The sequence below is a fragment of the Anguilla rostrata genome, chromosome 19 (assembly GCF_018555375.3).
Source record: "Anguilla rostrata isolate EN2019 chromosome 19, ASM1855537v3, whole genome shotgun sequence".
NCBI classification, from domain to species: Eukaryota; Metazoa; Chordata; class Actinopteri; order Anguilliformes; family Anguillidae; genus Anguilla; species Anguilla rostrata.
This window is the reverse complement of record NC_057951.1, coordinates 10,262,599-10,276,287: the sequence shown is the minus strand read 5'-3', so window position 1 is coordinate 10,276,287 and position 13,689 is coordinate 10,262,599. Positions and strand designations below refer to the sequence as shown.

Sequence of the window (13,689 nt, the reverse complement as noted above, 5' to 3'; positions counted from 1 at the left end):
GACATTTTTGTTGCGAACCGTTTCAAACGGACGTCACGCTGACACCACAAACTTGCGTCACCGCCGAGTTCTGGAAAAGCTTTATTGACCGCAAAACAAACCAGACAGGAAGAAAAACAGCCTTTTTTTTTTTACACCATGCACTAATTCCCATCCCATCCAATGGCAGTTAGAAGTGAGTTGTGGTTCTTGTGGGTCGTGTTGTCGAAACCGTGCCGGCGTGGTTCACTGGGTGTGGACGAGGGCCCCCGCTCCTTGACCGTAGCCAAACCCTTTGGGCCCAAAGTTCTTTGCATAGCAACCTGGAAAACAAGGGAAACAAACTCCCATTTGTTTCACCTTGGACACGCATGCGTTTGTGGCTGTTTTCTGTCTAGGCTTTTTCATTGCTTTCCCAGCCTGGCTTCCGCTTATTACGCAGTCAAGAGTTGCAGTACAAAAGGACGGGCAAGGTGAGCACAGCCGTTACGGTTCTCGTTCTGCCAGCGTGGTTATGCAACTGTTCCTTGGGCACAGGTTTACTCCTGTTATCTGTCTTTGCCCCCAGTGGCTGGAAAGGAGCAGCAAGCGAGCCGTGATCGGTGGCAGGAAGAAGGAAACGCAAGGCTGTGATTGGCCCGGAAGCTCACCTTTACAGTATATCTCGCCGTCCTTCTCGGTTAGGGTGGTGGACTCCAATCTCTTCCCGCAGTTGGCACAGTTGAAGCAGTTCTGATGCCAGGGCTATGGGGGCAGGAGGGGGGCACACTGACTGAGGTCACGCCAATAGAAATCAAATATGGCAGCCGATGCTCCGCTGTGTGTGATGGGCACCTATGTTGTGCTGTTCCATTGCCCTGTGCTGTCAGCTTATAAAATCCTGGGGTTTTATGAGAGAATAGTTAAGTTGACAATGTGCCAAGCTCATGTTACTTTGTTATGACGCAGTGCTTCTCAACCCTTTGGGCAATGTGGCATGCATGTCCCAACCAGAATGTGTTGTGTGCTGTACTTGTGGAGTTTAAAAAAAAAACTTACCTACTGAGATGAAATGCCTAAATGACTATAGAAATGACTACTAGTGCTAGTACTACTATGACTAATACTAATTCTACTACTACAATTACTAATACTACCATGAGTAATGTCAGTATTTTATGGCACTCTAAATTTTGATTACTAATGCATTGGTTGTCATGAACTGCCTGAGCTGGTTTCGCCGTGGTAGGTCTCTGTTTGTGTGGAGGCATGTGCTGCGGTGCCAAAAAGCTAAATTGCAAAACTAAAACAAACCTTGCCTGCTCCCACCACCTTCTCAGCGGCATAAACCGATTCCCCACAGCGGGAGCACTTATCAGCTCCCCCAAATTTCTGTGCCATGGGGGAGGGGTTGGGGTTGTTGGTAGGCTCGTGGGCCTGGGTCCTGGGGGAGAGATTTGGGGAGGGGGGCAGGAAAAGGGCAGGGTGAGATTGGGACAGCATAGCCTTCTGCATAACTTTACGGTCTTTGCACAGGGAGGGGGGTGGGGTGGGTAGGGGTGGATAGGGGGGCGGAATGGGTGGTATTGTGTTATCACCACGGCAACCGGTGTCTGTCAGCAGTGTTGCATAACGGAGCCTTTCAAAACAAAAACTGTCACCCAAAAAACACCCTCCACCCCCCCCAGAGCCAGCTAAGGGTGGAACCCCATGAGCTTCAGCCAAGCTGAAAATCTATTTAAGATCAGGTTTCTCTGGACCAAATCCACCCCACCGCTCTTCCTAGGGTGTATTAGAGGACTGCATTCCAAGCCCCTAAACCCCCCCCTCCCCTTACACACACGCACACTCTGGATGGAGCAGAATGCTTTACAGTGCAGTCCTGGAATCCTGGGGGTGCTACATACAGGTGCCTTGAAACCGCAAAGCCCATGGATGCTGGGAAATGATTAAAAAGCAAAAAAAAACACCAAAAACCACTCAAGATGCTGGAACCCAGCGGGCAGTGCCGCACGTTAAAATTTGGGGACTCACTCCTCGGGCTTGATGCCCAGCCTCTCCCCGCGGTCCATGTTCAGGGTCCCGGCCCCCTGGCCATACCCGTACCCCTTGGGGCCGTGCTTCTTGCCGTAGCAGGACTTGCAGTAGACCTCCTGCTCGTGGGTGGCCAGCGTGGTGCTGTCTAGCCACCTCCTGCAAACCACTGCGTGCACACACACAAGGGCGCTGTCACAACCACAGACGAGGAGTCTGTGAACTAATATCACACTGAATATATCATTGTGCTAAAAAAAACCAAAAAAAACAGGGTAGCTATTGCAATGAAATGGCTTTTCAAAATTCGATGGAGTCACTATTTTTTTATTTTTTTACATTTTTTTTTGCTGTTTGTCACAATGATATGTAACCACCTGGGAGACGGTAGCACCTCAGCTGTTTTATTGAATTAAAACATGAATTAACAAACAAGAGGCATTTAACAGCGGGTCAAAATGATGATACAAAATCAGGGCTGCCCATCCCTGTTCCAGGAGATCTACAATCCGGCAGGTTTTCACTCCAACCCTAACAAAGCCACACCTCATTCAACAGCTGGAGAGCTGGTTGAGCTGCTAATTAGTAGAATCAGGTGCGCCTAAGTAGGACTGGAATGAAAACCTACAAGGCTGCAGATCACCAGACAACAGGGTTTGGCAGTCCTGGTCTTAGTGAGCTCAGAACATGGGTGTCCTATCTTATCCCGAAATTGGCTGGTCTGGGTGCAGGTTTTTGTTTTAGCTCAGCACTGGAGAGACACACCTGATTCTACTTACCAAGGCTTTGACTGAAGACCGCGACTCGTTAATTAGGTTATGCATGTGTCGTAGTGCTGGGCTAAAACAAAAAACAAAAACATGCACCCACACCGGCCCCTTTTTTCGGATAAGACTGGACGCCCCCGGTTCAGAACATCACGCTGAAGGTGGGCGTGTTGCTTACTGCATACGAAGCAGGCTTTGTGGAAGTGCTTTCCGTCGCACTGGACCTCCTCGGCGAAGTACACCGTCTTCTGGCACACCGCACAGCTCTTTCCCCCTCCCCAGTTCGGCATGGTGCGCTGGGACGAGAAGGGAAGAGATGAGCTTCTGCAAAAGGGAGGAAGCGGTGGCAAGTCCTTCCTGTCTCTGTGTGAGTAAGGCTCAGCCACTTCATATCCTGTGACCTCATGTGAAACTAAAGCATGATGATATAGTCATACCAGATTTTGTCCTTGCTACACCTTTTGGTAAAGAAGTCATAAATTGTTCATGTTAGTACAAAAATGCTCTATAATTTTTCTCCAAAATAATGACTGCTCTCTCAACCAATCCAGCAAACAAACATGCCAAACTATCAGTCTCAAAACATCTTTGGGTGAGCTTTGTAGTTCTGTTATTTTTATCACAGCAATGTCAACTGTTTCCTAATGCAGAATTTGGGCCACAGTAAATGTTATTGGAAAACATGAAGCTATTGTTTTAATGTTAGGAAAACCATGCGTGCCGCATTTCCGCCCACAAGGGATAACTCTTAAGTTTACAACCAAAATTACAATAGCAACAAACTACCACCAAGTCACAAAAATCACAAGCAATATATTTACTCGCATATATCACAGCTTTTGAATCAGACCATTGATTTGATTGACACACATGCAGTCGTTGCTAAAAAACATTTTAATGAGCGCGTGCACACCGTGCAGGTAGGCTCTCCCTCTCAGTTCAACGCTCGAGCGTCAGGCACTTAAAGAAATTCTCTGAACGGTAACTTTAACTTATTTTTTTACGGTCACTTGGTAGCCTATTTGTATCATTTGTATTTTATTTATTCCTCGTCGTTTGCGAAAACCTAGCAATGTCAGTTATACACCTTCCAGGCAAAGTTAATTCCCCTTTTATCCAAGTCGATATAGGCTAGCTGTCTGACAGTTTTCGGTGCCTTTTATTTTGCATGCTATTTAACAACGGGATTTAAAGCGCTTTGACAGTGAGTAAAGTCGCTATGTTTATTAAACAAAAACTCGTTGTTACAACTTGCTTGCTTGCTACTTTGTAGAACTCCGAAGAATGTAACTAATTATTGCAAGAATTCTATGAAAACAGCGTTAGTCCAATATAGTTTGAGGGTGTTTGCAATTACAAGCTGCATACAGGTTTTCAAGAGACAAGTACTATTGTACAGCAAAAAATAATTATAACTACCTTAAAGTTATGAGTCTCCTGCAGCTCGATACTGTGGCCAAACATAGATTGAATTGAGGGTTAAAGTTTAAGACATGTATTCCTGAAGACTTGCCTAAAGTTACAATTGGACCATAGCCCCCAGAAGACTACCGTTGTAAAGTTCTAATGTTTAACTTTTTTTGCGGTCGATGGATACGCTGCTCTGACTGCGTACAAACATAAAGGATTTAATAAAACATTAAATTCACAACGCCTAAAAAATCAAGTTTGCTCAAATAGGTTACAATAGTTCGACCGTAGTCCCTTTTCCGCGTTCCGCTGCAAATACAGTACGTGTGCAGATTTTAGCAGGTCTTATCGCCCTATAATTCCATGGTGGTGTCATTAGACGTGCGTTCATGCAAAATAAAAATCAAGCTTTGATAATGTGGAATTCGTTAAGCAACAAAAACAACAACAACAGACCCTTACATTGTTGGCAGCAGCAGATATCACGCTCCGCGGCAGACCAGCAAGTCTTCTCTGTAACTTCGCAGATGCATTACTGTCATATTCGTTATAGGTGGGGTGAGGGAGGGATTTGCAGACTGGGGTGGAGAATTTTCTCCCACACAAACCCTGCGTCACACTGGGCCTAAAACACACGGTTTATGCAATGTGTCATTTGATTAGTATTTGTCACTTTATTTGTCGCTTGTTTTGTAACTGGTGTGAATTTCCAGATCACCTAGTGGCCTATTTTGCATCAGTTTGTGTTTTTATGAACATGGCAATTAATCATTTGACATCAAATTATAATGTACAATTGCCTATAAGGTATACTGTGGTTTGTGCACAAGCAGATGAACATTTTAATCTGTAATTTTTAACATTAGGACTAAACTGCAGTGGTGAGTTTATTTTTAATTTTTAAGGTAACTATTTTTCACCCTACAGACCATGCAGTGCTGCAGGAAGGTGATGCTGATTGGAGGAGAGGCGTATCTCTCTCTCTGGTGAAATCCAGTTACCTGTGGGCACTTCCCATGACATGGACCAGAGCCAGGGCTGCAGGTGACCCCAAACTGACCCTACCCTGAAACAGTAACGCACCTGACTCCACTAATCAACCACTAGAGTGGTTGCTAAGCACCCTGATTAGTAGAATCAGGTGTGCGCACCCATACTGGCCCTTTCTGTTCTAATACCCCAGCTCTAAAACATGAAAAGCACCTAATTAAGAAAAATTAACTGCTTGTTAAAATTCTGGGATTGCAATTGTGGTTGCAACAAAAACCAGCATACACTCTTTTCTCCAAAATCTTTCAGTTTATTGATCTGTCCCCCTTTTCCCCTCAGAGTTCAGCCCAATCACCTTTTTAGGAATAAGACAGGGAATCATTTTTCCCTTTTTTTTTCTCAGATGGGCTCGGTTGAGCGATGGCTTTCTTGATGCCCTCTTTAAAATGGCCACTGTAATGCACCTGACGGCCGTCTGTCTTGCAAATGGCGCTGTGCAGAAGATAAAAGATTGACGGATGGCTGTCTAATGGTGCTGCCTTCAGCTTTGCTTTATTCCTCTGCTGATAGAGCCACTCAGCAGACCTGCGCTTTATGACTGCGGGAGAGAGGTCTGCTCGTCTTCAGAGAGGTAAATCAGCGCCAGCTTCTGTAGTCCTAGATGACTGCGCTCCCATTAGCAGTCTGGGAATCGTAGTTCAGCCCTGTCAAAGTGCGACAGGATAACTCAATTTGCATCACTGCTGTTGCCGTGTGGCTTCTACCCTGCTATGCCTGCGTGTGTTTGTGCGGTCGTGCGTGTGTGTGCACATGTTTGTGCATGTGCGTGTTTGTGTGTGGTTGAGAGAGCACAGCTGATGAATATTTTGACCTTGTAATGCTTTGTTGTTGAAGGAAATTGCATTAAACTCGTAGACAATTGTGCCAAGGGGGGGAAAAGGAACAAACCAGTATAATTACATCAGATTGCCGTTCATTTATTTTTCATCCATAATAAATGTAGATCATCAGACATGGCTGCAATCCAGGCAAATGAAAATCTGAGCATCTGTGCATTTGTGTCGGACCCTCAGGCTTTGGAAGAGGGGTGGGGAGGAGGCTGGGTTTGGTACACCATAGGCCCAGGTGTCAACCCGCAGTGGGTTGGCCACTCTTTCGATTCCACACTGCAGGTTTGGTGCACATGGTCAGATTTGTGCACCATGCAAGGTAGGCATGGCTCCACCTTCACTGGTCGTAATCTGGAAGATTTAGAAGGGAAATAACAACCTGCCCCGTAAATGTAGACCTCCCTTTGAGATCATTGCCAGCATCAGCCCTGCCGCTTCAGTTTGCAGGCCAACATTCTTTTCTTTTTTTTGCAGCAAGACCTCAGGCCGTCCGGCCATTCCTGTTAGAGGAACGAAGGCCCTGGAGAGAGTGGTCCACCTCTTCCTGTCTGACTGCAGTGCTTCCTGTCTACCCGTGGTGTAATATGTTTACCACCTGTAACAGTAGGCCTGTCTGTACCACCCACATACTCAGGGCTCCTGAAAGTCAAACCAGAGGTGCTTGTGTGTGTGCTTCGGGATTAGATACTGTGAGTCACTGAAGAAGCTAATACCTTAGTTCCTGGCTGCAGTGTGGACACAGGAGGAGGAGGATCAGCTTGCTCAGCTGAAGATGGCGGGTGTAGCCTGGGGCTAAGGGACACAGAGAGCTGAAATACTCCTCCTCTCCTCCTCTACTGATGCTTATTCAGCCTGGTCCTGTGAAGGGGGTGGGGTGGGGTAAGAGGGTAGAGAGAGAGAGAGGGTTCTGTGCTTCTCAATGTTAACAGTGCACTGAGCTTTTTTTATTTTATTGTGCATGTCTGTTTTCCTTCACTGAGAAATGAAGCTTTGACGAATTTAGTTGCATCATTTCCTTTCAATTTTTCTTGAGCAGCGAATATGTTATCCAGAAGCACAACTTCATTGTGTGATAGATGGTAATCTTTCATATCTTGTGTGTGTGGGAGCTTTTTTTATTAGTAATTTATAATTGCATTCTGCACGCTTGAAGGGGTGTAGTGTGCCTCCCCTTTACGCCCTAATTAAAAGAGAGTTAATTAAGTTTAAGTGTTATGTGAACTCCTCAATGGCACCGAGGCCGCATACCCCCTGACCAGTCAGGGAGTTTTGTGCAGACCTTCGTCGAGTGTTGTCTTTACTGATTTGCGCCGCCTTTCTGCAAAACCTTTTCATTCCGTTTTTCAGAATTTGGAGGAAATTGAGCGTGTCATTTGACATGAATACATTTGAGGAAATGAAAAGTCTATTTTTATTCTGCATTTCTAACATGAGCTCTCTACCCGCTTTTGTCTTCACTGTGTAAGGCTGCTGTTCCATCGAGGGCTCCGGGGCCACAGGCCTGTTTAACAGGTATGCTGGTTTGTCTCTGTTCCTTCCACACTGTTTGCAGAATAATGGCTTCTTCCAAAACAGCCGCACAGGCTAAGCCCATGTTTACTGTCCCCGAGCAGCATATGGAAAGGGATGTCACTGTTCAAGGGGGGGGAAAAAGGTTTAAACATTTATTTATTTATTTAGGTTTAAGCATGTTTAGAGTATTGTAATGTGAATGTAGTTTGCTTGGATTCAGTAATATAGGGATTTTCTCATAAAAAAATAAAAAAAAGAGGCAGATATCCTGGATTCAGGTTTACTTTTACTCTGAACCACTATTTATACATTTTAGGCCTGTAAATAAGTGCTGTAATTTTCCTTAGCCAGTGTGGCAGTGGATAATTTAAAACTTCCTTTCGGCTTTTATTTGGAGTTGACATTCCTCTGGGCAGCAGAACTCTATGGCATTTTAAAAGTTATTTCTCACGGAGACCCGCATCAGTCGCCCTTTAGATTTCACAGCTCGTTTCTGCTGGCTCTGACTGACCGTGCGATGGATACCACAGCGTCGAGTGGAGCTACGGACAGCGTTCGCCATAAATCTGCTAAAGATGTAGATTAGCATGACAGATGGCGGCTGGGCAGTGTACTCTGATGGTAAATGTGCTGTGAGACTCCCATGTTCACTTGACCTAACACTTTGCAATCTCGCGAAGGAGACAAGAAATTAATGCTTGATTATGTCTGGACAATTCCATTTTTTATTTATTTTTTTAAAGAGAAGATTCCATTTTTAAGTTCTCATTGCTGTTCAGTGTCTAGATAAATCCTATAAATGTGTCAAGGAAATGTATGCTGGGTTGAAGTGGAATCTATAGACCTGCATTGGTTAATTATTTTACATCTGAGGGTATGCTGATTGTGTGATAAGTCTTTCTTGTGGGACCTCGTCCCACACCTCTGGCTGCTGGTTCTCCACAGAATTATTCGACTGGCATTTAGAAGCGTGGTGAGTTCTGCTCAATGTCACTGTGAGGCCGTTGCAGACTCAATTTCCTCATTAAGTCAGACCCCACAAATCCTTTGATTTGCCAGCCCACTCAGTACTCAGTGTTTGGCCGTGCATGGGTGATGTGGCACCATCTACTGGCCAGGGGGGTGCACTTAATCGTAATAAGCAGTGTTATCAGTGCAGATTTATCCTTCTCTGCACAGGAGCGAAGCCCGTGCTTCGTTTGCTTTGGATAGGCCGCGCATGCATGTGAAATCTAAATGTGCAACACGGTGACATTGGCTGTCTGGGAGTTGTAGGGGGCGTTTGCAAGGTTAACAGGCTGGATATGAAACCTGTTCGCTCTGTGAGGGGAAACCGCTAGGCTGGGTTCTGGAGGCTTGAGGAAAGGGTAATGCCAAACACTGACCTTCTGAGATGTTACAACAGGGCTGTGCAGCACAACATGTTCCTTTTTCTGGTTCCCATATTTCTTATTTCATTTCCCTCCTGTGCCTGGATGTTACTGACTACCCAGGGCCGCAAGGGGGGGTGTGGGGGGGCAGTGGGAGGCTCAAAGGCCTAGAAGATTTTAAATAGCTGGGAAAGGGGCCCACAGAGATTGTATTTTCACTGGGCCCAGAATTTTGTGCTACACCCCTGCCTGGACTGTACTGTATCTATGCCTTCTGTAGCACATGCGTATGCCACAGAGAGGATGAGAGAGGGAGATCGAACGCTATTGAATGTTGGGTTGTAAATTCTTCCCGTGAGAAGTGGGTTGTGATTAAGAGGCTTCCTGTCGAGCAATATTCTGATTGGATCGTCTTCCGCTGATCATTTTGGACTTTGGATTCGTTCCATCTCCTTAAATCAGTTTCCAACTGCAGCAAATTAGAATTCCAATGGCTGGAGATTTAAATGGTGGTGGCGTTGAGAGGGTTGATGACGTGGCTGTGATTTGTAATGGCTGACTGGTACATTAACGCCTACAGATAATTTTGCTGAGTCACCGAGAGTGGCGTCCCTCTAGCTACTGTTAATGACGCCAGGCCAGATATATGTGCGCGTGAAACTGCTAACTCATGGACATTCATGGAGTGAAAAGTCGGGGCGCTGTTCAATGTATTCAGGCACTGCAGGTTGACTTCATAATTCATCACTGTGCAAAGGAAAGTTCAATCTGCAGCGTGACCTTTTCCGACTGTTTAACTCTCAGACTCGGAGATGGATGCAAAGGTCACCCCCCCCCCCCCACCCTTAGTGTTCAGTCATCCTTACGGTACAGACAGACTGGCTCGAGGAGCGTCATCAGCGTGTCTGGCTTTCGCGCATCCAAACCCCCTGGCTACAGAACCGGAGTCATCGTTAGGCTTAATGAACACCGGTGTCCAGGGCTCAGCGTTCAGGCCCAGTTGATTTAAACTGTGACATCAAGCTTTGGCAGAATAAAAAAATCTGTGCCCTGAGTTTAAGTTCCTTTTGCCTGTGTCATAACCCAATGTACCACTAGGGGGTCCTCTTATTCCTTAGATTAGTGGTTCTCAATCTAGGTCCTGGGGGACCAACTGCTGGTTTGCATTCCAACCTCAACAGCAATCCCAAAATTTTAACAAGCTGTTAGTTTTTCTTAATGAGGTGCTTTTCATGTTTTAGAGCTGGGGTCCCCAGTCTTATACAGAAAGGGCCAGTGTGAGTGCGCACACCTGGTTCTGTTAATCAGGGTGCTTAGCAACGACTCGAGCAGTTGATTAGGTGTGGACAGAATCAGGTGTGTGCACCCACACTGGCCATTTCTGCACTGCAGTTTGAGAAACACTGCCTTAGAATCCTGGGTGCTTCGCGAAAATTGTATAAATGTGAAAGTGCTCATAGACTTCTACATCTCATAGGACTCGTTTAAAGGAAGGAACTACATTTTGAGTTGAGAACTTTATTTTTTTTTAATACAAAATGTGTCCAGTTTTTGGCAGTTATTAACCCAAACAAATCAGCTGAAAATCGCTGGACTGTTTTCATAGTAACAGTGCTCTATTACAAAAACCCCCCAGGAGCAGCCGAATAACTGTTGTCTTCCTTTCTTTTCAGCACCATCACTGGACGGGCGTCTGTCGGAATGGTACACTCCCCATCCACTACAGCACAGCTTGATGCTGCTGAAGACGGGCATTATTTCAGCAGGTAATCGTCCCGAAGGTCAGCGGCGCCTGTGGCGGCGAGACTGTAGCGGCCGTTTGTGAGCGGGAGGACGACCGCGGCGCTGGAGGCGGGGTCAGCGCAGAGGGCGGGGTTTACCCCAGCCAGCCAGCGCCGTCACTCAGGACGTTGTGGGTCATGTGACTCGGCCGCACGGCTCCTCCCCTTATTCGACCTCTGCGTCAGGAGGAAGAGCGGCAGTGGCAGCGGCTTCGGGAAACGGCACCGGCATCCGGACGCTAATACGCCAGTAATGGAGAGAATGAGTGATCTTGTGTTTTTGTTACTGGGGTTGCCATGCCAACAGCGAGCTGAGATGTCTTGCTGGTGATTGCAGCCTGATGCTCCTTTCCTTCCTGATAATTTTCTTTTATCAGGAAGGATAACACGCACGCACGCACGCACGCACGCACACACACACACACACACACACACACACACACACACACACACAAACATGTTGGAACAGCAGATTGGAACTGCCATGACAGACGGACTGCACAGCACCCACACACTCCCTAATCTTTCGCCACCTGATAGGCTTTTGCTGTGTTGCTTCCCTTTGTCATAATGTATTCCAAAAGTGTGACACCTCACCCTTAAAAAAAACGTTACATCGCTGTATGGGTTGCACGAGGTTTTGGTCCAAGGTGAATGTTCTCTCTAGCTGGCCTGTCAAGGGCTTCAGTGGTAGAGGGTTTGTGTAAGTTTTAAAATAAGTTATCCTTTTTGGCAAACCATCAGGTAAGCCTATGCCAAGCAGTAAGCCTCACAAAAAAAATTATACATTTTTTTTAAAACTGCAAATATGAGTGGACTGAGTGCCAAACACTATCAAATCAAGGATGATGCACCACGCAAATTAAACATTGGGAAATGTGTTCATTGTGTCACTGCTATAGAACTTATGGCAAAACCAGCCCCCATTAGCTTTTTTCTATCTAAACCGTTTAATATTTACTTTAATATTTTTAATTTCAACAATTGATAACATCAATAAGGCCTTTAGTTTGGCGTTTGTGACCGATTTAAATTTAGTTGACTCCAACCAAATTGCATTATAACTAAACGACTTTTTTTATTTTTAAACCCTCAATGGGTTGCAGTTGCTCGAACTCTAAAGCTGCAAAGCTTCAGCGGGTTTGCTGTTTGTGTGTGAGTGTGTCCTGAGCAGCATCGGCTATAATTCTCGGTGAGCTAAACGGAAAGGGAGGAAGGTGATCTAATTTCCACACTAAATCCAATCTGTCCGAAACGGGCGTGCGGAGCGGGCGGCTCAATCGATGGCGCTGGGCCGCTGACGTCCGTGTGGAAGCGGCGGTGGAGGGAGGGGGGAACCCGTGCTCGCACACGCATTGTGTTTCCCTGAATGGTGCGGACGTCATAATATCGTTATGTTTTATCTGGGATCTTTCTCTAGTGTCTAGACTACGTAAAAGGATAAAAGTATGTGTGGTGTTAACCAGTGAAGTGAGAGACAGTGATGTCACCCAACTACAGAAAGGACATACCCTGTATTTGCTATTTTCTGTGGTCGAATAGGAATGTAAGAAAACAATATATGGTGATAAGAACTGCATCAGGCCTGGATTTGAATGGCCGGAGCGTACCTGCTCCTACTGTATGACCTGTTACATTATTTTTCGATTGGTTTTGTGGGGGGAAAAATAAGTGAAGATAGACAGAGCTCAGAGAGAGTGAGAATTCCGAAGGCAGCGCGTGTCTGTCTGATCTGGCGCATTGCAGATCTCTGCGGGGTCGGGGTGAGGGGGGGGGGGGGGGGGTGAGAGCACTGACATTTGAAGGTGAGTCAACAAGGTCACCTTTTAATGGCGGTGTTCCACCGTGCTGAGGCAGACCCCCCAGTACGCAGAATAGAGACGTGTTCACCTCCGTCCTTTAGCATGCTTCCATACACGCATCTACGGATTCATGATCTTATTTATACATTTACTCTGAAGTGGGAATATGGACTCTAAACAGTCTGGCCTGCCGGTAACCGTCTGGCGTTCCCAGAATCTCTCCCATTCAGGCAGTAACTGAGTCCAGCCCCTCCTTGACTCGTCTGTTAGTATGTTGGGAGTGGATGACACCATTCCGTACCAGTAATATTTTATTCAGAAATATTTTATTTACAACAGTGAATTTTCAGCGCTACAGTAAACTGAACTTTTCGGATGATTGCAGAGCCGCAGAAGTCGATGGCTATCGTATCGCCTATTTGAGCTTGCCTGATCAAACGGTAAAATGGACGACTTTACAACTAGAAATAAACTCGCGACGTTGTAAATATTGACAATGAAGGATACACTGTCATTAGACCCGAATGTGGGAAAAAAAAAAACAAAACCGAAATGGACTAGCAGTGAGGCCAAAATCTGAAGGTGAAAAGAACGGGCAGGTCTGAAAGGTCCCTGGATGCTTAGGAACTATTCTCTTCGCGATTAGTTCCTGACTCTTAAAATGAAGTTTCACTGCGGGAAACACCCGTGAGAGTTTACGAAACGAATGAAATGGCAAGTCGTTTGTAAAGTCGTGACATTCCTGGCGTGTGCTTTGTGGACTCCCAATGGGGAGAAAATGCTGTGCTGTGTAAGAGGAAGAAAAACATTGAATCCATTTTCAGGGAAAAAAAGCAAATATTGTGATATTACCACACTAGATGAAAACATTTAATTTCATTTAGTAGTATCTTGTAGGGGCAATGGAGAAACAAACATGTATTATTTAAAAAGATGAGTCTGCACTGACATTAATGCCACAAGCATATTTCACATTAATCATTTATTTTAGCACTGTTAGGGGTGTCAGGATGGTTTTGGACATCTTAAATACTTTTTTGAGGCCTCATGACACATGGATTAAAATGATGCTTTAAACATGTGGAGCCAGGTATACTTGTGTTTTATTGGTAATGGGGAAAAAAAATAACCATACATGCCAATCCAGTTGTATTAGTCCACCTGCAATGCCACAG

At 45.6% G+C, this 13,689-nt stretch overlaps 1 protein-coding gene and 1 long non-coding RNA gene across 10 annotated transcripts; one reads left to right on the top strand and one right to left on the bottom strand.

Moving 5' to 3' along the window:
• Nucleotides 1-64: 64 nt before the first annotated feature.
• Nucleotides 65-3,049, bottom strand: LOC135245553 (cysteine and glycine-rich protein 2-like). Its single transcript, XM_064318662.1, has 5 exons — nucleotides 2,938-3,049; nucleotides 1,993-2,161; nucleotides 1,273-1,402; nucleotides 630-723; nucleotides 65-302 (listed from the first exon to the last, which is right to left on the bottom strand). The coding sequence occupies exons 1-5, from the start codon at nucleotides 3,047-3,049 to the stop codon at nucleotides 226-228; spliced, it is 582 nt and encodes a 193-aa protein (XP_064174732.1). The 3' UTR covers nucleotides 65-225.
• Nucleotides 2,987-13,020, top strand: LOC135245555 (uncharacterized). 9 transcript variants are annotated; one of them, XR_010327293.1, is made up of 9 exons: nucleotides 2,987-3,126; nucleotides 5,097-5,213; nucleotides 5,563-5,790; nucleotides 6,524-6,706; nucleotides 7,516-7,561; nucleotides 8,092-8,182; nucleotides 8,457-8,534; nucleotides 9,736-9,903; nucleotides 10,605-13,020. It is a non-coding gene; the product is annotated as an uncharacterized LOC135245555 (long non-coding RNA). The 9 variants fall into 9 exon arrangements; XR_010327297.1 differs by lacking the exon at nucleotides 9,736-9,903 and having other exon boundaries at nucleotides 6,524-6,628; XR_010327291.1 differs by lacking the exon at nucleotides 9,736-9,903.
• The last annotated feature ends 669 nt before the right edge of the window (nucleotides 13,021-13,689 follow it).